Source organism: Macaca nemestrina, chromosome 13 (assembly GCF_043159975.1).
Source record: "Macaca nemestrina isolate mMacNem1 chromosome 13, mMacNem.hap1, whole genome shotgun sequence".
Taxonomy (NCBI): Eukaryota; Metazoa; Chordata; class Mammalia; order Primates; family Cercopithecidae; genus Macaca; species Macaca nemestrina.
The window spans coordinates 70,139,733-70,164,952 of NC_092137.1; the positions used below are offsets into that span (position 1 = coordinate 70,139,733).

General features: G+C 39.8%; 1 protein-coding gene across 1 annotated transcript in view; it reads left to right on the plus strand.

Moving 5' to 3' along the window:
- Nucleotides 1-13,708, plus strand: part of LOC105465208 (germ cell-less 1, spermatogenesis associated) — a 50,764-nt gene extending 37,056 nt beyond the window's left edge. Inside the window, exons 12-14 of the mRNA XM_011713486.2 lie at nt 3,596-3,741; nt 5,928-6,015; nt 13,368-13,708. Of these exons, the coding sequence (XP_011711788.1) occupies nt 3,596-3,741; nt 5,928-6,015; nt 13,368-13,463 (330 nt within the window). The 3' untranslated portion in view covers nt 13,464-13,708. The remainder of the gene's footprint in view (nt 1-3,595; nt 3,742-5,927; nt 6,016-13,367) is intronic.
- Nucleotides 13,709-25,220: the final 11,512 nt, after the last annotated feature.

Here is a 25,220-nt window from a genome sequence, read left to right on the forward strand (position 1 = left end):
TATAATCCCAGCACTTTGGGAGGCCAAGGCAGGCAGATCACACCGTCAAGAGATCGAGACCATCCTGGCCAACATGGTGAAACCCCATCTCTACTAAAAACACAAAAATTAGCTGGGTGTGGTGGTGCACACCTGTAGTCCCAGCTACTCGGGAGGCTGAGGCAGGAGAATTGCCTGAACCCGGAAGGCAGAGGTTGCAGTGAGTTGAGATCACACCACTGTGCTCCAGGCTGGTGACAGAGCGAGACTCCATCTCAAAAACAAAACAAAACAAAGAAAAACAGCTGATTGTATCCTATTCAATTGATTTTACAATCTACTAATGGGACATGAACTACATTTTTAAATATTTCCCCCCAACTAATTATAATTTTTATTTTTCAAAAAAATCAGCCTTATATAGATACCCATTTGGTTATTTCTATCCCAAACTTTTCCTCATTTTTACTTTATTTATTTTTAATTTTTAAAAGTTGATTGTTTTATGTTTGCATTGGTTTACTGATTGGCAGTGTCTCAGTGTGTCGCCCAGGCTGGAGTGCAGTGGCACAATCATTGCTCACTGCAGCCTCAGTGCTCTGAACTGAAAGCAATCCTCCTACCTCAGTCTATGGAGTAGCTGAGACTGCAGACACATGCCACCACACCCAGCTAATTTTATTTTTTACTATTTGTAGAGATGGGGGTCTCCCTATGCTGCCCAGGCTGGTCTCAAATTCCTGGGCTCAAGAGATTCTCCTGCCTTAGCCTCCCAAAGTGCCGGGATTACAGGCGTGAGCCACCATACCCAGCTTATGTTTGCCTTTATATTATGATAGATGTTCAGAGTATAAAAGAATAGTTTTCTTTAGTTCACATTTTTCCTTGTTGCTGCTTCCAGATCTTGTTGTTACTTTGAAGCAAATGCTTCTACTATACCACCTACTACCCTTATTATGGCCATAATTCACTGAGCTCACTGCCTTTCTTTTCTTTTCTTTTTCTTTTTTTTTTTTTTTTTTTTTTGAGACAGAGTCTCACTGTGTTGCCCAGGCTGGAATGCAGTGGCACAATCATGACTCACTGAAGCCTTGACTTCCTGGGCTCAAGTGATCCTCCCACCTGAGCCTCCCAAGTAGCTGGGACTACAAGCATGCACCACCACGCCTGGCTAATTTTTTAAAATTTTTTGTAAAGACGAGGTCTCACTAGTTGCCCGGGCTGGTCTCAAACTCCTGGGCTCAAGTGGTCCTCCTACCTTGGCCTCCCAAATTGTTGAGATTACAGGCGTGAGCCACCACGTCCAGCCCTCATTACCTTTCTTTATCACTATTCTTATTATCAGTCTTGATGATTTCAATATCTCTATTCCTTGACCTTCCTTCCCCCATGCTCTTGTGCTCCACCCTACCTCGGGCATCCATTCCCATGAGCATACCCTTGCATTATTAATTACTACACCACCTTCAAAATCTCCATTTCAGGCATCCCGTTTTCAGACCCCACCTCGTCTTTCTAGCTCATTCTCTCTAGCACCTGGACTCCAACAATTTTTTAACCCCATTTGGCTATATAATACATTATTTTTGCAACCTTTCCCTATCACCTTTCTGACCACATTTCTACTTCTTTCTTTGCCTGACTTATATTTTATGTTCCATCTTAAAATTGGTCGCTTGCTTATACTCTTTTAACTTTTCTTTTTCCTCTTGGACATGTTAAACTCACCTGGCTAAACCCCAACTCTTGTTAAGGGTTGCACTCCATGCTTGCATCCAGACAGATGAATGTGATTAAAGACAAACACCATACCCCATTAGGTTCCACTTGAATGTGGTAACCATGAATTTCAAGTAGGTTAGTGCTGCATCATGATCTGTCTGTATTTCCCTAGTGAACTGATCCTCCCATTAGCTGAGATAACTCATACCTTCTCTCCTCAAAAGGGCAATACTCTCACCCTTATTCTTACCTGATGGCCTTGCTGCCTACTGCAATGAAAAGAGAATCTGTACATCCTCTTACCAGTAGTTCTGCCAGTCTACCTGCATCTATAACTATGCGCTATGCTTTTCCTCTTATTAGAAAAATGAACTGCCTGCTTCTTAGTCCATTCCCTCTCTTTGTACTGGACTCTATCCATGCTCACCTATTCAGAACCTTTGCTCCAGCCAGGCACAGTGGTATGCACCTGCAGTTCCAGCTACTTGGGAGGATTAGGTGGAAAAATTGCTTGAACCCAGGAGTTAGAGTTCAGCCTGGGCAATATAGAGAGACCTTGTCTCTAAAAAAAAAAAAAAAAAAAAAAAAAGCTTTGCCCTTACAGTTATCACCTCACCTCTGGTAGGGCAGAAACTGTATGTTATTTACTGCTATGATTCCATTGCTTAGAGGAGTGCCTGGCATATAATATGTGCTCAATAAATATCAGTTAATACTGAATTGCAATCCAGGGTGTCAGCCAAACACTTGAAGCCCTAACTACTTCTCTCTATCACACCACCTTATCTGATACTCTCACATTAACTATTAGCTGATAGAATAAACAAACTCATGAACCCCATGATGGTATTTACATAACCCAGTTATGTGTCACTTAAGGTATTTTAGAGTATTTTTAAAGCAAGGAGATTTTAATGGGTTCTTAGTTACCCCCATCTAGATTCTTAGTGCTCTAAGCTATATAGTCACATAGAGTTGCAGCGAAAAGCCTTATTATTGCTTTGCACAGTGGCTTATGCCTGTAATCCCAGCACTTTGGGAGGCTGAGGCGGGCGGATCACAAGATCAGGAGTTCCAGACCAACCTGGCCAACATAGTGAAACCTTGTCTCTACTAAAAATACAAAAAAAAAAAAAAAAAGGCCAGACGCAGTGGCTCTCACCTATAGTCCCAGCACTTTGGGAGGCTGAGGCGGGCAGATCACCTGAGGTCGGGAGTTTGAGACCAGCCTGACCAACATGGAGAAACCCCGTCTCTATTAAAAATACAAAATTAGCCAGGCGTGGTGTTGCATGCCTGTAATCCCAGCTACTCGGGAGGCTGAGGCAGGAGAATCGTTTGAACCCGGGAGGCGGAGGTTGTGGTGAGCCGAAATCATGCCATTGCACTCCAGCCTGGGCAACTAGAGCAAAACTGTGTCTCAAAAAACAACAACTACAACAACAACAAAAATTAGCCGGGCGTGGTGGCAGGCACCTGTAGTCCCAGCTACTTGGGAGCCTGAGGCAGGAGAATCACTTGAACCTGGGAAGTGGAGGTTGCAGTGAGCCGAGATAATGCCACTGCACTCCAGCCTGAGTGACAGTGAGACTCCATCTCAAAAAAAAAAAAAAAGCATTATTATTTATGGTAGAATTGCAGTATGAAGAGATAAGGAAACTGATCATGAAGAGGAAAGTAGCTTAGAGAATTATGATCATAAGGGCAGCTTTTCTGGCATAGATGTATGTATAGTTTGGGGTGATAAGCCTGAAGAAAAAGTCACTGACAAAAAGTCAGCCACTCATGAGGGAAATACTTGTAATGAGTTAGAGACAAAAGACATTTTGAATTTTTTATTTTTGACTTGCTAATATGATAAACTGAAGTAAGTCTTCTTTCTTGTATTTTTTAGTACTGCTGGCGTTGGACGGGTTTTAACTTCGGCTTTGACCTACTTGTAACTTACACCAATCGATACATCATTTTCAAACGCAATACACTGAATCAGCCATGTAGCGGATCTGTCAGTTTACAGCCTCGAAGGAGCATAGCATTTAGGTAGGGTGAGATTCCCCACCCCACTCCTCCTCACTCCAGAGGAAATGTAAGAAATAAAACCTTGATAATTTACACCAACATTAGTAGAACTTTGGTAAGCTACAGTATATGTGAAAGTGGTAGGAAATGACGAGGCTCCATTCCTGTGAAATGTATTGTCAGTAATCAGAATCATAAGATCTAGTATGTCAGGGAGAATGAATAGGCTGGAATATATACCAATAGGGAATATCAGCCTTGAAGTTATCGCCTTGTCGCTATTCCTAGCAAATAAAAGGTCCAGACTGTTGAAATATGTAGCAAGGTATGTTTCCAGGAAAACATGTATTATCCTTAACTTTTTAAAGGATTTAATATGTTAAACTTTGCCCAGTAGTTGCTAGCAATCTTTTTCTGAGAGGATACCAGAAGCTGACAAATTGGACAATAGCTTAATGAACATATGATTTAAAAGTCATATGTTTATAGTTACCTTACACCAAATACAGAAATCAACTCAAAATGGATCAAAGATCTAAGCATAAGAACTAAAACTATTAAACTCTTGGAAGAAAACATAGGGGGAAAGCTTCCTAACGATTGATTTGGCAGTGATTTCTTCCATAATACACCCAAGCACAGGCAACAAAAGAAGCAATAGATAAAATTGGACTTCATCAAAATCACAAACCTATGTATCAGAGGACAGTGAAAAGGCAACCCGGGGAATGAGAGAAGATATTTGTAACCATACATTTGACAAGACATGAATACCCAGAATATACAGAAAATTCCTACAACTCTATAATGTAAAAAGAAAACTCAACTCAAAAATGGGCCAAAGACTTGCATAAACATTTCTCCAAAGAAGATATACAGATGGCTAAAAAACACATGAAAAGATGCTCAGCATTACTAATTAGGGACATACAAACCAAAACCACAATGATCTTTCACTTCACACCTATTGGGATGGCTATTAATAAAAACAGAATAGAAAAAAAACCAACAAAAGTAACAGGTGTTGGTAAGGATGTGGAGTATTTAGAATCCTTGTGCACTGCTCGTGGCCATATAAAATGGCACAGACACTATGGAACATGATATATCGCTTCCTCAAAAAAATTGAACAGAATTACCATACAATCCAGCAATTTCTCTTCTGAGTATAGACCCAGAAGAATTGAAAATAGGGACTTAGGCTGGGCGCGGTGGCTCACGCCTATAATCCCAGCACTTTGGGAGGCTGAGGCGGGCGGATCACAAGGTCAGGAGATCGAGACCATCCTGGCTAACACGGTGAAACCCCGCCTCTACTAAAAATACAAAAAACTTAGCTGGGCATGGTGACGGGCACCTGTAGTCCCAGCTACCTGGGAGGCTGAGGCTGGAGAATGGCGTGAACCTGGGAGGCAGAGCTTGCAGTGAGCCGAGATTGTGCCACTGCCCTCCAGCCTGGGCGACAGAGCAAGATTCCGTCTCAAAAAAAAAAAAAAAAAAGAAAATAGGGGCTTAAACAGATATTTTTGTATACTTATGTTCATAACAGCGTTATTCACAATAGCCAAAAGGTGGAAGCAGCCCACATGTTCACTGACAGATGCTAGGGAAACAAAATATGGTACATACATAAAAGAGAACATTATTTAGCCTTGAAAAGGAAGGAAATTCTGATACATGCTAAACATGGATGAACCTGGAAGACATGCCAAGTGAAATAAGCCACTCACAAAAGCACAAATATTATAAGATTCCACTCATATGAAGTACCTAGAGTAGACAAATTCATAGGTACAGAGGGTACACTGGTGGTTGCCAGGGCCTGAGGGAAGGGAAAGTGGGGAGTTAGTGTTTAATGGGTAAGGAGCTTCAGCGAGGGAAAATGAAAATGTTCTAGAGATGGGTAAAGAACAATGTGGAAATATATTTAATGCCACAGAACTATATACTTTAAAATGGTTAAAATGATAAATGTTATGTATATTTTACCACAGTAAAAACATTTATAAATTATTTCTCTTGGCCAGATATGTGTAATAGCACAGGCTTGTCACTGAATGCAGTCAGATTACAGTTTGAAAAGACTTCCTGAAAGTCTTTTATCAAATAAAAAACAGAGGAAAAAGTAAGTATGAAAGTGAGGAAGGGCTTATTTAATCTGTGGTTTAAAAATCCTGTGTTTATTTATTTATTTTTTTAAATCCTAGATTACGTTTGGCTTCTTTTGATAGTAGTGGAAAACTAATATGTAGTAGAACAACTGGCTATCAAATACTTACACTTGAAAAGGATCAGGTATGTTCGGTTATCTTCTGGTATGTCATTATAATATTTGTCTTTCGAATCCTCTTTTGAAAATTCTTAAGTAGAATTAACATTAAAGTGATGGCATTTTGACCTAAAAGTTGGTTTGAAAGCCTTTTGAAGGTAAAGATGAAAGTACCACGTTCACTTATGCATAACTGACCCCATCCCAATGGAAGCATAATTGGGAGAAAAAAAGAAAACACTATTTGAGGGGCAGGGAAACGCTGATTATAAGGCAATAATTGTTTATCCTGAATATCATCAGCAGCACTAAAATTCATTCCTAAAATTTTAGGAACTTAAGTGCTTTATCCATTGTGTACATAGTGCATTTATTTGTACATTCACAGCAGGCGTCTTGAAGACAATCCTGTATGTCTCTGAAGCTCCTTAATATCGTAAGAGCATTATTCTCTAGCCCATTAGGTTCGTAAGATGGCAAACTCTGTATTGTTCCCCAGATTATCTCCAAAGCCATTTATTTATTCATACATCACACACTTGGAGAAGTTTCAAAGTGTCATGATGAGAAAGTAGACCATTTTTAAAAGTAAAATTGAAAGCTGTTAAAATATTGAGGAAGTTTATTCTATTAACACTAATCATCATTCCAAAGGGCATAATGTTTTATTAAAGGATTCAAAGCTTGTTATAGTTTACATAAATTATGAAAAGTTAGTAGTTTTCCTCAGACTGAAGAGACTATCATAGAACATCCTTAACATTGCAAGTAACCCTGGAAGTGATCATTGTAACCTCACATGCTATATGAGAACTTCTTTTAATAGCATTCTTACAGAGGGTCATCCACTCATTGTTGAAACTCTAGCCGACCCCCATCTTACATGAAAGGAAATAGGTAGGAATGTCCATTTCAAGGCAGATATATAATGAGAAAGTTTAAATCTGCCTCCGTCAGAATTCTCTGTTGGTCCTTCTTGTACCCTCTGCAGCTGAATAGACAATGACTATTTTTATCTTCTACCTGAAACTTCATGAAAAATACCATCATGGCTCAATCCCAGCCAGAGACCTAAATATGCACCAGGCCAAGATAGTAGTTGTATTCCATATGTTCCTTCAGCAAACATTTGTGTCCCCACCATGTGCTTGGTTCTCAGCTAGGAGTAGAAGAAATAAAGACAGGCTTGTGTTAATATAGACTAGTGTAAGTAGCATCATAGAATGAGCTCAGAGTGTGCAACCTTGAGGGAGAAGACCCTAACCTGTAATAACTGAGCAGTTGCCAGGGTTGGGGGTGGTTATTGGAGGAGGAGGAGAAAGAAAGACAGCTCAGGGAAAGCATCGTCTCCTGGAAAAGTGTTAAAGTCAACACATACCTGAACCAAGCCTCAAACGGTGAGTAAGATGGAAGCAAGGGAATACACGGGTCATTCAAGGAACTGTAGGACAGTTGGAAGAGTTCAGTATAACTAGAGCCAGGGCATAAGGGCTATGGATGGAGTTTGGAAGATTTACTTTGGGAGTTGTGTGTTTCATATAGGTTATGGATGTTGTAGAAAGAACGGAAAATATAAGTCAGCTGAAATAACAATCATACATGTACCACTCAGATACATTACTGAGTTTTTTCTTCACCTGTATCTTTTTTGCAAAATTGGATCACAGTAGATTAGCTATTTTGTAACCTGCTTTTTTTTAATGGTGAAATACATATATATTTAGAATTCACCAGCTGGATTCAACTTAGATGATCCCAGTTTTTTGGCAGCATCTAAAAGCAGCATGCTCAGGAGCCAGTTGAACATGCACTTTCTTCTTTCCATCAGCCCTGATCACGGTGTTGATCTTGGCCACCTCGGTGTCATAGAGCTCCTCCACAGCCTGTTTGATCTTATGCTTTTTGGCCTCGACATCTACAGTGAACACAAGTATGGTGTTGTCTTCTGTCTCCTTCATGGCCAACTCAGTGGTTGGGGAGAACTTGTTGGCCGCATAGTGAGAACCAACTCAGTGGTTGGGGAGAACTCAGGCCTGGGGAAGAGGCAAAGTGGGGTTACCTGGCCTGGGCCCAGTAGAAGAAAGGCTTAGTCCTGTTTCAGAGCCCAAGGCCAGGAGAGCCTAGATGCATCAGACAGTGAGGTAGTAATTGTAATCTACTTTTTTTTTTTCACTTTGTTGTACATAGCTTTTCTTGTCAATAAATATATATTCACAGCATCATTTTTATGAACTGCATAATATTAGTTGTTTTGGCTATACCATAATTTAGATAATTCCTCTTTATTGGATAAAGTTGTTTCTCATTTTTTTCAATACTATAGGAAATATATGTATATCTTTGTCCGTTTTTATGATGTTTTAAAAGCATAAATTCCAAGTAGAATTCTTGTTGCATGGTACCTACAATTTTCTAATGGACAAATTGCCCTCCAGAGGTACTGTCCAATTGATACTGCCCCCCCGGCAGCAGTACAGGAGAGTGTACCCGATATTGTGTCTTATCATTCTTTTTCATCTCTATCCCAGTGTAGTAAATGTGAAAACAAATATTTGTTTTAACTTTCATTTCTTTTTTATTTGTTTTGAGACAGAGTCTTGCTCTGTCACCCAGGCTGGAGTGCACTAATTTTTGTATTTAGAGTAGAGATAGGGTTTCACCATGTTAGCCAGGCTGATCTTGAACTTCTGGCCTCAAGTGATCCACCTGCCTTGGCCTCCCAAAGTGCTGGGATTACAGGTGTGAGCCACCACGCCTGGCCCTTAATTTTCAATGTTCATTTCTTTGGTTAGTGTATGGTTGGGTTTTGTTATGCTTATTGAACACATCATCTCATGTAAACTGACAGCTTATATTGTTTCTGTTAAATTTTTTATTAAAATGTTCATTTTTTTCTTGCTAATTTTTAACTGCTTTTATATATTAAAAATACTAACATTTGTGATAGTCTGTAGTTTTTACTTTTTCTCTTTTTTTTTTTCGAGACAGGTTGTCACTCTGTCACTCAGGCTGGAGTGCGGTGGTACAATCTTGGCTCACTGCAGCCTCCACCTCCTGGGCCTCACAAGTAGCTGAGACTACAGGCTCGCACCACCATGCCCAGCTAAATATTTTTGTATTTTTTTATAGAGACGAGGTTTTGCCACGTTGCCCAGGCTGGTCTGGAATTCCTGGGCTCAAGTGATCCATCTGCCTCGGCTTCCCAAAATGCTGGGATTACAGGCATGAGCCACCATGCCCAGTCTTTACATTTTTGTCATTTGTCTTTTCAACCTTCAAAACAATCTATCTTTTTCTTTTATTATTTGTTTGTTTGGTGTGACCCTTAGGCCCCCATTTTACTAGGATTATATAAATAGTCATCTATATATTTTTCTGTTCTTTTTATGGCTTAATTTTTTACTTTGGAGTATTTGACGATGTATCTGAAATGTACTGGATGTATCAGTGTGTTTGAAATGCCTTATTGTACGTGAAATACTTATAAAATTGCTTTCATTTCTGGACTTTCTGTTTTATTGATTTCTTTGTTATGAAGACAAGGCATTGTTTTAATTAGGCTAACTTTAAAATGCATTAATATTTAGTAATGCAAAACCACCTTCATTTTTCTTTTTTCAAAAATCTCTCCGTTCTTTTTGCATGATTATTCTCCTGTATGGGATATAGAATCATTTTGCTAAGTTTCCTTTCAAAAATTCCTGTGGGGATTTTAATTTATATGATTAAATATGTAGAGTAGTTTGTGGACAGTCGATGTCTTCCTTTCTGGAATATGGTATTTTCTACATTTATTTAGGTCTTCTCTTATGTCTCTCTCTAAAATTTGTAGTTTTTCCCATATTGTTCCTGTATTATTTCCTAGAAGTATAATGTTTAGTATTTTATTTTGTTTTTTTTTTTTGAGACGGAGTCTTGTTCTGTCGCCAGGCTGGAGTGCAGTGACATGATCTCAGCTCACTGCAACCTCCGCCTCCTGGGTTCAAGCGATTCCCCTGCCTCAGCCTCCCAAGTAGCTGGGATTACAGGCACATGCCACCATGCCCCGCTTTTTTGTATTTTAGTAGAGACAGGGTTTCACCATGTTGGCCAAGATGGTCTCAATCTCCTGACCTTGTGATCCGCTGTCCTCGGCCTCCCAAAGTGCTGGGATTACAGGCATGAGCCACTGCGCCCAGCCAGTATTTTACATTTCAATTGCTAATATGAAATGAATCATTTGTTCTAATAGTTTTTGATAATGTAAGAAAGGTAGTGAATTTTGTATATTTATTTTGTAACTGTCTGTCTTATAAGACCATGCTAAATGGATTTTCACTATAGAAGGTTCCCTCAGATGGCAATGTGTAGCAAGGATTCAAGATATGATAATGGCAATAAAACAATTTATTGATTATATAGCTATAATTCAGATTAAAAGTGATGAGAACCTTAAAGAATGTAGCAGTGAATATGAAAATATTGATGGGTTCTGGAAATAAAGTGATGCAACTGAGAATTTGATTCTTAATCGTGTGTGTGCATGAGGAAATGTCAGATGGTTCATGGTTTTCTGATTTGGGCAATTTGATTTATAGTAGTGGTTTTACCTGAGATTTGAATTATAGGAAGGAAAATGAACATGACGTAGTGTTGGTGATGGTGAAGAGATGATGAATTCCGTTTAGGGCACGTTTAATTTGAGAACATCAAGGTGAAAATTTGATAGGCTGGTTAATAAATGGATTTGGAGTTTACAAGTAATGCCTGAACTAGAAATAATAATTGGATGAGATAACATTCAGGAAATGTGTAGAGAATATGGCATGATAGAACCCTAGTGATCACTGGTATTTAAGAGATGGGCAAAAAAGGTAACCTGGTGAGACATTCAAAAGCTGGGATGGGGAATCAAAGCCAAATTGCAGGCTTGGCATAGTAGCATATGCCTGTAATCCCAGCACTTTGGAGGCCGAGGCAAGAGGATTGCTTGAGACCAGGAGTTCAAGACCAGCCCTGGCAACATAGCGAAACCCTGTCTATACAAAAAATTAAAAAATTAGCCAGGCATGGTGGCATGTGCCTGTAGTACCACCAACTCAGAAACTGAGGCAGGAGGATCACTTGAGCCTGGGAGGCTGAGGCTACAATAAGCCGTGATCATGCCACCGCACTCCAGCCTGGGTGACAGAGTCAGGTCCCGTCTCCAGACAAAAACAGACAAACAAAAAACACTACCAACAACAACAAATACCCAGAAATTTATTTTTTTAAGCCGAATTGTAAGAGTGAAAGTGGAGGTGGCCCAGAAAGAAAGAAAGGAAGGGATAGATAGTAGCCAATATTGAGGGTTTGAATTTGAGTTACTAAGTAAAGATTATTCAATAGTGAGTTGTATTTGTAGATCTTGGAATTTAGACATATAAGATAGAATGTGGGGGAAGTAATAGAGGAATAGTATAGAATAAGTTGCAAAGACCTCAGAGAAGCAGGGATCTCTACATAGAGATGAATAACTAACTATCTGGAAGTAGAAGTGGGGACCTAGGAGGATGCTGCTGCTCTGCTGCTGTGATATGTGGGCTCCACAGCTTCCATCCATAGTGGAATAATGACAATAGAACTTTGCTGTAAAGGTACTTCAATGCAAATACAGATGCAGATTGAACCTTTAGGTGAAGCAACACACTTGATGAAGCTAGGATCAACCTATCCTGTTTGGGAATGGAGAGTGGGGATTAATACAATTTAATATTCAAAAATTGGTGTGTCCATTCAGCCAAATGATATCCACATGGCTTCCTTCTTCCTCCAGAGTTGGCCCTTTGACCTGCCCTTCCCTGCCTCAATCTTAACTATATTCAAATACCAGAAGGCTAATCTTCCTCAGAAGCTTTTAGTTATTAGGTACAGAATCTTAATTTTTATCATCAGATATACATATCATCAAAGCATTTGTCCTCAACAAATTTGGTAAATGTGCCTTCATCCAGATTATTGATATAAATTTTGACTAGGTCAGGATGTCTCAAGTATCTGAAGACCAACCATGCTTTGGCATCGTTCCTCTCTGGTGACACTGTTAGCACAATCAGTCTAGGTGATAGCCTCCCCTGATTTTGTTCACTGATGTCTTTTTAAAATACCACTTTCCCTCATATATATAGAGAGAGAGTGTGTGTGTGTGTGTGTGTGTGTGTGTGTGTGTGTGTGTGAGACATTTGTACTCTCTACCTTCTTTATTCAAATTTATCTCCTTGTTCCCTCAACACAGAAGCTGTGTCCAGTGAGTCTGCTTCAGTCACTCAAATATTCTAGTTTTAGTCCCTCTTGCAGGAATACATGCCTCAGTAAAAAATTAAAACTTTGGATTGAAACAGTGTTTAATAGTATCTTACCCAAAATAAATAAAGTGTAACTAATGCATACTATTGCAGAGAGTGTATGCCAGGCATTTAAAATGTAGGAATTCTCATTTTAGTGTTTCCTCTTTTACTCTGAGGATTGATTCTGTTTAGCAAATGCTTCTAGTAAAGGATATATGAGGTTCCAAACAGAGATCTGTAGCATCAGGGATGTTATATTTGTGTAGTGTCAACTCCTGTCTCTGGGAGTTCTGAGCATTCTTGTGTGTGTTGATGTAACTGAACCTGAAATTGCTTTTCCATGATAATGCATTTTATGTTTCAGGAGACAAATTACATGTTTGTCATAGGGACAGTGGGAAATCTTAAACAATAGTAGGAACCCTGCTTTTTGGTGATGATAATGACTCCCGACCCTCATCCCAGTGATTTGCTGTACCCAACGGCCATCAGAAATCAAAGCCAAGTAGCCGGGCACATTGGCACCTGCCTGTAGTCCCAGCTACTCAGGAGGCTGAGGCAGGAGGATGAGGCAGGAAGATCTTTTGAGCCCAGGAGTTCAAGGCCAGCTTGGGCAATATAGAAAGACCCTATCTCATTTTTTTTAAATAATTATTTTTTAAAAGGAAATAAAATGTTTAAAACATTGAAGTCAAGTGAGAAGTTTATGTATTTGTAGACATTGTATCTGTTCACAAAATATGTAAGTATTTGATAGAAATTTTTGCAATAATGAAAACAACTACCATTATTGAGTACACAATAGATAGCTGGCTTTGTGAAACTCCCTGTGCATTGTCTCATGTAATCCTCCTGTAAGTCAGGTACTCTTATTGTCCCCATCTTACAGTGAGGAAGCTGCATTTGACAAGGTCACACAGCTAGTGGGTGGGAATTTGGAGAGTGGAGTTGTGGATCTCAGACTCAGGACACTATCTCCTTTGGTTCACTCAGTTCAACAGTTTGGTTTTTTTGTTTTTATTTTTAAGCTATTGCTATCTAATTGTCATTAAATCTACAAATCTGTCTTATAGGAACAAGTGGTGATGAACTTGGACAGCAGGCTTCTGATCTTCCCCTTATATATCTGCTGTAACTTCTTGTATATATCACCAGAAAAAAAGAATTGAAAATAATCGTCACCCAGAAAATACAGAAAACTGAAGATCTCATCGGTTGGAAACAGTAGCACTTTGAAAACTTTTTAGGCCAGTTTTAATTTAATGGCCCTACTGATATTCACATCTAAGGTGACTAACAATGACAAAGGCCTTACGAACTGTACGGACAATACAGAAGATTATTCTTATCCTCATTGCATTTCTATGCATATACGAAAAAACATTTTAAAGCCAAGAAAATATCTGTCAAACCATTTCTGTTGGAGCGATGTCAACTCATGCGTTTAATTTAGCATCAGTAGAAAATTGCTGTAGGTAAATCTCACATTTATCTGCAACAAAATATAGATTTAATTTTTAGCTTAAACTTTCCTTTCTGCCTTATGTTAGTGGACCTCAGTTATCCATCTGTAAATTTCTTTTTATTTGGCTAAAATAATCTAAAAGAATAATTCGGATGGCCAATTAGAAATGCTCTTTTCAGTTGGTGCATTTAAAGCTTTCCTTTAATATTTTCACCTGCTCATTATGATGCCTCCTTTTAGTTCAATATCTTTCCAGCTCACACTTGTTTTTAATCATTAAATATTTTTTTCCTGGTTTTGGAGACTAAACTGAGAAACTTTTTTTTAAACTTAAGCATTGTCATTGCTATTTTTTTAAATTAGGCTTTCTTAGGATTTTAAGAACAATGAAAGTTAGCTTCACACCTTCAAATGATCTTGAATGAGGGAAAAATCAGTTTCATTCCAAGTATATTTCTTGCCTTACATGGTCTTTTCTTTGACAGTCTGTACACCTTTATTATTAGGTTTAGAATTATTTATGTACCAGATATTATAGTTTTAAACATTTTAATATTCTCTGATCTTTAGAATTATTTATGTTCAAATTTTAGTTGGGAACTTTGTTTCCTACTTAAGCTCAGGACTTTATACCCTCAGAATTGAGTGCCTTTGAGTTACACATGCTAATAGAAATTTCATAGTAAATGTAAATAAGGTCAGAGGATCTAATATAGAACCTGATGATGAAGCATTAATGTAAAAATGGAACTTATTTTTGTCAAAAATGAGATGTACACTTGTCGTGATTTATATATGTTGACCTTTTGTGTTTATTACTGTTTTGAGAATAGCCATGTTCATTTTCTTTCCAGTTAGAGTAAGTACTTCTGTGGTTAATGTATATTTTTATTATGGTTTTTAAAATGGGAATCATTTTTATGTATCTGTGCAAATAATAAATGCCCATTTGGAAAAAGAGTAAGTAAGCTCTTACATAAAATGGACCAAAAAACCCCCCTTAACTGAAACCAAAATTTTTTTTCTTTCTAGTTAGGTTTTTATTCCAACTCCTTTTAACTTTTGGAATTTATTAATAATTTTTTTCTTTCTTAATGATATGCCCATAGGTTCATAAATTGCTTTTGTTCTTTTAAAATTCATCCATTTGGTTTAACTTAAAGGAACCTTTTAAATGCCTCACCCTTGACCCTCAGAGCTGGAATTTAAATGTTTCTAATACAGTGATTTGGCTGTTATCAAGAGGTTACATTTCAGCTGGTCATCAGCCGGGTGTGGTGGCTCACACCTGTAAGCCACTTTGGGAGGCCGAGGCAGGCAGATCATTTGAGGTCAGGGGTTTAAGACCAGCCATGACCAACATGGTGAAACCCCATCTCTATTGAACACACAAAATAAAAATTAGCCGGGCATGGTGGCACACGCCTGTAATCTCAGCTACTCAGGAGGCTGAGGCAGGAGAATCACTTGAACCCGGGAGGCAGAGGTTGCAGTGAGTGGAGATTGCACCATTGCACTCCAACCTGGGCGACAGAGTGAGACTTCATCTCAAAAAAAAAAAAAAAGAGGTTACATTAATTATTTTTATATTTGACTATATTAGGTCTCTTTCACGGGAAGCTGTTGTTTTCTTTCTATCTCATTACTGTATAAGAGTTTCCTTACCCTTTATGTATTGAAATATATATAAATGCCAAACTTAAATTATTTGGATAATTAAGTTTTTGCAAATCTTGGAAGTAAAGATAATGTTTGAGCATATTAATGAAGTTAACTGTTTCATTTCACTTATATAAGTTAACTGGCCAAATTGGAATTGTATGTGGTTTCATCCATTGGTTCTGTCCTGGGCAAGTTGCTTATGTCATCCATAGACAGGATAATTCTTCAATCACAAGTAGGTTAATGTTCTTATTTGAGAAATTGATAATTGTCAGCTAGTAATTCACATTGGTAGTAAAGATGTGCTTTTGTTTTCTTACCAAATACTTTTATGTGTTTGCAGAGTTTGTTCTTTTCAATAGAAATATTTTCAATAAAGTGTTAATAGTGTAAGCTAAAGTATTATATAAACTATGGTTTATGAAAGCTTTGTGTTTTGTCAGCTTTTGTCTTACAGCCTCTACTATTTTTTTATGCTAGGGCTAGAAAACAACATTTATATTTTAAGAATGATTTGTGTTTGTCAGTAAGGAAGAGGTCTTTAAGAAAATATGTCCTAGAGTTTCACACTAAGTTATTAAGAAGGGATATGAATACCTTTCCTTTAAAAAAAAAATGGTTTGGCATGAAACTTAGCAAGAAAGGTAAAACCGTGTGGAGAACAGTGGTAGTCACTTGTTTTGTTTTGTTTTGTTTTGTTTTGTTTTTGAGGCGGAGTCTCGCTGTGTCACCAGGCTGGAGTGTAGTGGTGCAGTCTTGGCTCACTGCCACCTCCGCCTCCTGGGTTCAAGCAATTCTCCTGCCTCAGCCTCCTGAGTAACTGGGACCACAGGCATGCGCCACCACGCCCAGCTAATATTTGTATTTTTAGTAGAGACAGGGTTTCGCCATGTTGGCCAGGAAGGTCTCGATCTCTTGAGCTCATGATCCGCCCACCTCAGCCTCCCAAAGTACTGGGATCTCAGGCATGAGCCACTGCCCGGCCTGTTTTTTGTTTTGTTTTGTTTTTTTACGAAGTGTTTCACAGCTAACATTTTATCTAATTTCAAGTCTTTCAATAGGATTACCATCATATGTGAACAATTTTCAACATCAAATGCAAAAATAGGGTTACTGGGGGCCGGGCACAGTGGCTCACACCTGTAATCCCAGCACTTTGAGAGGCCGAGATGGGCAGATCACCTGCGGTCAGGAGTTCGAGACCAGCCTGGCCAACATGGTGAAACCCCGTCTCTACTAAAAATACAAAAATTAGCTGGGCATAGTGGCGGGCGCCTGTAATCCCACCTACTCGGGAGGCTGAAGCAGGAGAATCGCTTGAACCTGGGAGGCAGAGGTTGCAGTGAACCGAGATCATGCCATTGCACTCCAGCCTAGATGACAGAGTAAGACTCTGTCTCAAAAAATATATAAAAAAATAGGGTTACTGAAGATCACTGTGGCCACTTAAGTGTAAGTTAATTAAAATTTAAAGAAATTTAAAATGTACTCCCTCAGTCACACTAGCCACACTGTAAGTGCTCAGTAACTCATGTACCTGGTGGCTACCATATTGGACAGTACAGCTATAGAATATTTCTATTGCAGAAAGTTCTGATAGCTGATGTAGAATATTGGACTGGTAATTGTTAAACTGTTTAAGATGAACCTGTGTAAAGAATAGAAAATAATAGAGCCAGGGGTACAAATGATAAGCATAAATGACTTGTCAATCTCCTGAAATGTGTTCAACCAATATGGACCCAATCATGTGACTGGATTAAAATTTTTTAAAAGGCATGGCACAAACTCTCCTCAACCAGAGAGTTTTAATTCTTCCCAAGGTGTAAGGTACAGGGGTACAAAGAGCAAAAATCCTCAAAGGGCATCAATCATTATTAACTAGTGGTCAGACTGTATCTGATTATGGAGCAGAATTACTCAACAGCATACATTCATTTGTAAAGTATGAAAGGCTGGGCATAGTGGCTCATGCGTGTAATCTCAGCACTTTGGGGGGCCAAGGCAGGAGGATCTCTTCAGGCCAGGAGTTTGAGACTAGGCTGGGCAGCAAAGCAAGACCCCATCTCTACAAAAAATATTTTTTTAAAAAATAGGTGAAGCCAGATGCAGTGGCTCACACCTGTAATCCCAACACTTTGGAAGGCTGAGGAGGGTGGATCACCTGAGGTCAGGAGTTCGAGACCAGCCTGGACAACATGGTGAAACCCTGTCTCTACTAAAAATACAAAAATTAGCTGGGCATGGTGGCGCGTGCCTGTTGTCCCAGCTACTCGGGAAGCTGAAGCAGGAGAATCGCTTGAACCCAGGAGGCAGAGTTTGCAGTGAGCCAAGATCACGCCACTGCACTCCAGCTTGGGTGACAGAGTGAGACTCCATCTCAAAAAAGTAAATACATGAATATAAAAGTAATAAAAATTAGCTGGGTGTAGTCCTCGCTATTCAGTAGGCTGAGGCAGGAGGACTGCTTGAGCCGAGGTCAAGGCTGCAGTGAGCTATCATTGTACCCACTATACTCCAGCATGGGCAACAGAGTAAGACCTTGTCTCTTAAAAATAAACTAGAATACTTTTTTAATGACTGGTAATTTTATATGAACTAGGACTGGCAAAGGTTAAAAAAAAAAATCTAACTTCCTGGCTCAAAATAAAATTTCCTGCGTCAACAACGACTTTGCTGTTCAATCCTGTAGGTTAGATGTGCATTCCCTTTAACTAACATTTAAAATTGACCACTTTGCTCTCCTTAAAAAGGAGTCTTCTCTTAAACTTCTCTGACATCACACTATTTCTATTTCTCTGGCCACTCCTTGGTCTAATTTTGTTTTCTTCCTCTGGCTGTCTCCAGGCTCTTTTCTCTCCTGAGCCTGCACCAAGTGATTTCATGTACTCTCATGGCTTCAAATGACCATCTGTATTTTGATAATTCCTTTTCCTATAGTTCTAGCCTAGATCTCTCTTCCAAGTTCCAGATACACATCTAGTTGACATCTCCTCTTGAGTGTTCAAAATAGCACCTAAAGTTAGCGTGTCCAGATCTGCATGCATCTGCTTTCCCCGGAATTTGTCTTGTATGCCTCATGTCAGCAAATGACACTACTCAATTATGCAAGCCAGAAACCTAGATGTCATTCTCAAATCTTCCAACTCCCTCATGCTCTGCATCCAGAAATCACAAAGTTCTTGTGATTTTACCAACTGTATCTCAAATGCAGCCACTTCTCACTTTGCCCACTGCCACCATTCTAGTACAGACCATGATAATTTCCAACCTGGATTATTGCACCAACCTCCTGTGTTTTCCCCTTCTAATTGAGTCTCCACATTACCCAAAGAGTTATCTGCATAAACTCAAATCTCTGTCTATTCTCCTATCCTCAAAATTCTTTGAAGGTCCCCCATTTGCCCTCAGGATAACTCTGTACAATAGCTAACGAGTCTGTTTCAGCCTTGTCTTCACATCTCCACACTCTGCCCCCAAGGTGGCTGTCATACTTTTCTTTAGTTCTCTAAAGAGCCCATCCTGTCCCTCGCTTCCTGCCCTTGCACATGCAGTCTCCTCAGCCTGGACAATCTCTTCCACCTTTCCCCACCACAGATGTCACCCCATTTCACCCGGCTAGTCTCTGCTCATACTTTAGGTCTTGTTTGGACGTTGTTTTCTCCTGGAAAGTTTTCTTGACAACCTTCCCATGGTATGTGCCCTCCTAGTACTCTGTTCTTTCCCCATTAATGCACTTTCACACTGTTTACTTGTTTGTATCCCCCACTGGACTGCAAGCTACTCACGACTTGTGTCTTTTGCATTGTTAAATCCTCTGATACATGTGGTGTGCCATAAATGTGTGAATAATGACAAACTGTAGTAACATGCCTTTTTTATTTTCTGATGTTTTGACATCTGGGTTCTTACTAAGACTTATCTTCCTAGGACTAATTCCTAGAGATTGCAAAAGACTCCCATTGGAGCATGCCTTACATATACACCCCAGCCAATCCAAAGCCCACATCCCCAACTACCTCCTTTAACAAACTCTCATAAGCCAAGCCAATATTCTCATCCCCTAATCACCCCAGGGCCAGCCTCTTACCTGACAGCCTGCTGAAGTTATTCAGACTAGCCAAACTAGCCAGTCTTAGAAGTTGCTTACCCTGCCTCACCCATTCCTTCCCATGACAACCACAGTAAAGTCTCACCCATGCTTTCCCCTCATTCCCTTCACCTCCTGGTCAACTCTAGTGCTTCCCTGTGTGGAATGCCATGCTTCCTGCTTCTAGGAAACTGACTGTAATGTTTTACTCAGTTAAAAACATCTTCCTTCGTGACATTCACATCTGTGTCTCTGTGTCTTACCATATGCTATGGTTTGAGTGTGTCCCTCAAAAGTTCATAAAATGAAAATTGAATTCCCATTTTAACTGCGTTGAGAGGCAGGACATTGGAGAGGTGATTAGGTCACAAGGGCTCCACATTCATGAATGAATTAATGCCATTACTGTGAGAGGGGGTTTCTGCTGAAAATGATGAGTTTGCCCCCTTCCGCCTTGCTCTCTGTCGCACGTGCTTCCTCACCACACGATGCCTTCCACCATGGGATGACCCTCACCAGATGCTGGCAGCATGCTCTTAGACTTCCCAGTCTGCAGAACCACGAGCCAAATAAACTCCTCTTCTTTGTAAATTATCCAGTCTGTGGTATTCTGATACAGCAGTAGAAACAGACTAAGGCACCATATCTGATTAAAACATTCCAGATTTTTAAAACACACATTTACTAAGTGCTATGTGCTATTATTCTTCACAACAGTCTAACGTATTAAACTTTATTATTCCCACTTTAGAGAAGAAAAAACTGAAAGCTTAAAGCTTAAGAATATTGTCCAAGGTGGTAAAGCTGTGGAGCAGTGGAGCTGAAAGTAAACTCAAACCCCAGAGCTGTTTTCCTTTAAAAAAAAAAAAAATTGCATATGTTTAAAGTGTACATGATGTTTTGATATACATAGTAAAAAGATTAGGACATGCAGGCAAATTAATATATCCATCACCTACCACTGTTACCTCTTGTTTTGTGTGGTAAAAGCGCCTAAAATCTCTGCTCTGCAAAACTTCAGTATACAATATTAATAACTCTAGCTCTGTGGCACACTGGACCTCTAGACTTATTCATCCTACATAACTGCAAGTTTCTACCCTTTGAACTACACCTCCCCATTTCCTCCTCCTCTCTGCCCTTGGTAACTACCATTCTACACTGTGTATGTGACTCTTTTTGGATCCCAGATATAAATGAGATCATGCAGTATTTTTCTGTGTCTGGCTTTTTTCACTTAGCATAATGTCCTCCAGTTTAATTCATGTTTTTGCAAATGGCATATTTCCTCTTTTAAGTCCAAATAACATTCCATTTTATATATAGCACGACTGATCCATTCATCCATCAATGGACACTTACGCTGTTTCCATATCTTGACTCTTGTGAATAATGCTGCAATTGATGTGGGAGCCCAGACACCTCTGTGGTGCTGATTTTATTTCCTTTGGGTATATACGCAACAGTGGGATTCTCTGGGTCATGTTGGTTCAATATAAATCAATTCGAAAATCAATTCATGTAATTTACCATTTTAACAAACTAAAGAAAAATCACATGATCATATTAATAGATGCAGAAAAAGCATTCGACCAAATATAACACTAAAAGGTTTAGTGAATCTTGGCCTAAACCTTACACATTATACAAAAATCAAAATATCATTTAAATATAAAATGTAAAATTATAAAACCTTTAGATTACGTAGGAGAAAGTCTTTGGACAGTCTTAGTCCATTCAGGCTGCTAGAATAGAATCCCTTAGACTGGTAGCTTTACAAACAACAGAATTGTATTTCTTACAGTTCTGAAGGCTGGGAAGTTCAAGATAAAGGCATCAGCAGGTTCTTCATCCGGTGAGGGCCTACTTCCCGGTTCATAGAACAGAATAGTGCCTTCTTGCTGTGTCCTTACATGGTGGAAGAAGAAAGGGAACTCTTTGGAGTCTCTCTTGTAAGGGCACTAATCCCATTCATGAGTACCCCAGATTCATGACCTATTCACCTCCCAAAGGCCCCACCTCCTAACACTATCACACCAAAGATTAGGTTTCAACATATGAATTTTGGGGGAAACAAACATTTAACCTACAGCAGGATTCTGGGCCTTGGCGACAGCTCTTAGGTATGACATTAAAAGCATAATCTGTAAAAAAGAAAATAAGTGGGCTTACTCAAAATTTAAAACTTTCCTCTGTAAGAGATCCTGTTAAGTGGATGAAAAGATAAACTAGAGATTGGAAGAAAATGTTTGTAAATCATATATCTGACAAAGGACTCATATCTAGAATATATAAAGAACTCTGAAAACTCAACAATTGGCCAGGCATGGTGGCTCACACCTGCAATCCCAGCACTTTGGGAGGCTGAGGTGGGAGGATTGCTTGAGTCCAGGAGTTTGAGACCACCCTTGGCAACGTAGGGAGACTCCATCCCTACAAAAAAAAAAAAAAAAAATTTTTTAAATTAGCTGGGTATGGTGGCATGCACCTGTAATCCCAGCTACCTGGGAGGCTGAGGTAGGAAGATCACTTGAGCCCAGAAGGTCGAGGCTGCAGTAAGCTGTGTTCACACCACTTGGGCGACCCCGTATCAAAAAACAAAACAAAACAAAACAAAACCTCAACAGTTAAAACCAATAATCCAAACAGAAAATGGACAAAAGATATGAAGAGACATTTCATCAAAAAGTATATATGGATGGTAAATAAGAACATGAAAATATATTGAGATAGCCATTAGGGAAATACAAGTTAAGACTGTGATGAGATATCACTATCTACCTATTAGAATACCTAAAAAATAGTGACAACACCAAATGCTAGTGAGGAAGTGTAGAAACTGGATTTTCATACATTGCTGGTAGGCAAGTAAAATGGCATAACCATTTTGGAAAACAGATCGGCAGTTTCTTTAAAAAAAAAAAAAAAAACAACTAAACGGGCACTTACTATAAAGCCCAGCAATCACACTCCTGGGCATTTATCGGTAGAAAAACCTGTATACAAATAGTCATAACGGCTTTATCTGTAATAGCTAAAAGCCAGAAACAAGCAAAATGTCCTACAATTGGTGAATGGTTAAACTGTGGTACATTCCTACTATGGAATACTACTCCACCACAAAAAGGAACAGATAATTGATACAACAACTTGGATGATCTCAAGGGCATTGTAATCAAAAAAGTCCATTTTAAAAGGTCATGTATCAGCCAGGCACAGTGGCTCATGCCTGTAATCTCAGCACTTTGGGAAGCTGAGGCAGGTGGATCACTGGAGGCCAGGAATTTGAGACCAGTTTGGCCAACATGGCGAAACCTTGCCTCTACTAAAAATACAAAAATTAGCTGGGAGTGGTGGCACATGCATGTGAACCCAGCTACTTGGGAGGCTGAGGCAGGAGAATCGCTTGAACCTGGGCTACAGAGCAGGACTCTGTCTCAAAAGAAAAAAAAAAAAAGGTCATGTATCACATGATTCCATGTATATAACATTCTCAAAATGGAAAGCTACAGAGGTAGAAAAAAGCTTAGTGGTTGTCACAGGCCTGGGGTGGTGAAGGAGAGGTGGATGAATGTGACTACAAAGAGACAGATCTGCTCACCTTTTCAGTCATCACTTCTTTTGTTGTGTTGAGTTGCCATTGTCTTAGGTATGATTTTTCTGGTTTGGGAATTCCTCAGCTTCTGGTCTGCTGATGGCATCTTCCCTAATGTCCCATGCTGGTATGGATTTCGGGAGTAGGAAAGATGAATGTAATTCTTTGTAATTTGTCTTAACCTACTCTCCCCAAAAACAATTTTCAGCAAGTTCACCAATGGCCTCTATAAAGCTAAATCCAGTGGACAGTTTTCAGTTCTTATTTTAAAGCAGAAGTCCCCAGCCTTTTTGGCACCAGGGACCAGTTTTGTGGGAGACAGTTTTTCCACAGGACAGGGCAGGGGATGGTTTTGGGATGAAACTGTCAACCTCAGATCATCAGGTATTAGTTAGATTCTCATAAGGAGCATGCAACCTAGATCCCTCCCATGTGCAATTCACAGTAGGGTTCGTGCTCCTATAAGAAGCTAGTGCCTCACTGATCTGACAGGAGGCAGAGCTCAGGGAGTAATGCTGGCTCACCAGCTGCTCACCTCCTGCTGTGTGGCCCGGTTCCTAACAGGCCACAGACCCATACTGGTCCATGACCTGGGAACTGGGGACCCCTGCTTTAAAGGATTCTCTGCTGCATTTGACATAGCTGATGGTATTAGTTTCCTGAGGCTACTGCCACCAATTACCACAGACCTGATGACTTCAAACAACAGAAGTTTATTCTCTTACCATTCTAGAGGCCAGAAATCCAAAACTAGTTTTACCGGGCCAAACCCTACTACAAAGTGTAGTAGGGGTGTGCTCCCTTTGGAGTTTCTAGAGAAGAATCTGCCAGCATTCCTTGGCTTGTGGCTGCACCACCCAATCTCTGCCTCTGTGGTTACACTGCCTCCTTCTCTCATGTATGTATCAAACATTCCTCCGCCTGTGCCTTATAAGGACATTAGTGATGGCATTTAGGGTCTATCTGGATAATCCAGGATAATCTCCCTGTCTCAATATTCTTAATCACATCTGTAAACATTTTCCCATAGAAGGTAATATTCACAGGTTCCAGAGGAAAGAACCAGGTATCTTTGGGTGGCCATTATTCAGCTTGCTACACTGACCGTTCTCATTCTTTCTCAAAACTCCACCCCTCTGAATTCTGGCACATTGTTCTTTACTCTTGTTTTGCTACCTGACAAGTGCATCTTGGCTTCCTTTGTGGGCCTTTCCTTTTCTGTTTAATCCCACATGGGGGCCATCCTTTGCTCACCTAGCACACTTTTCTCACTGGGACAATTTCATGGACTTCTGTGATTCATCACTCCCCCATCTGGATCTTTTTTTTTTTTTTTTTTTTTTTTCTTGACACAGAGTCTCGCTCTGTCGCCCAGGCTGGAGTGCAGTGGTGTGATCTCGGCTCACTGGTGCAAGCTCCGCCTCCCAAATTCATACCATTCTCCTGCCTCAGCCTCCCGAGTAGCTGGGACTACAGGCTCCCACCATCACGCCCGGCTGATTTTTTGTATTATCAGTAGAGACGGGCTTTCCCCGTGTTAGCCAGGATGGTCTCGATCTCCTGACCAAGTGATCCGCCCACCTCAGCCTCCGAAAGTGCTAGGATTACAGGCATGAGCCACCGCGCCCATCCCCCCCATCTCTATCTTTAGCCGTGATTGCTCCCTGTAATTATCAGACTCAGTCTGTAGCTGGTCAGATGCCTACCAAAAATATATCTATCTGGATGTTCCTCAAGTCCCTCACACTTAATAATCTTCTAAAATGAAATTCATGTTCTTCCTCTCACCAAAAGCAGAAGTGTAACTAGGTTCTCACACTGTGGAGCAAACATGTACAAAAGGAATTCCCCTGAATGGATATGGGGGGATCTAGGGGCAGGGAAGGGCCCATACTAATCACTGACATAGGGCGTCTCACATAAAAAAGGGATGTCCCTTTTACTGTCTTCTCCACCGTCTCCCACATGGACTCACCATTGTGTCTCAGTTAAGTAGTAAACTGACAAATTGTGATTTTTCTCACTTTAGTAGGCATCACTATGAGAGACACACTTTTTGCTAGGCCCAGTGCAAAATGGAAATGCAGAACCTCTTGTTCAAAGATTAGCAGGAA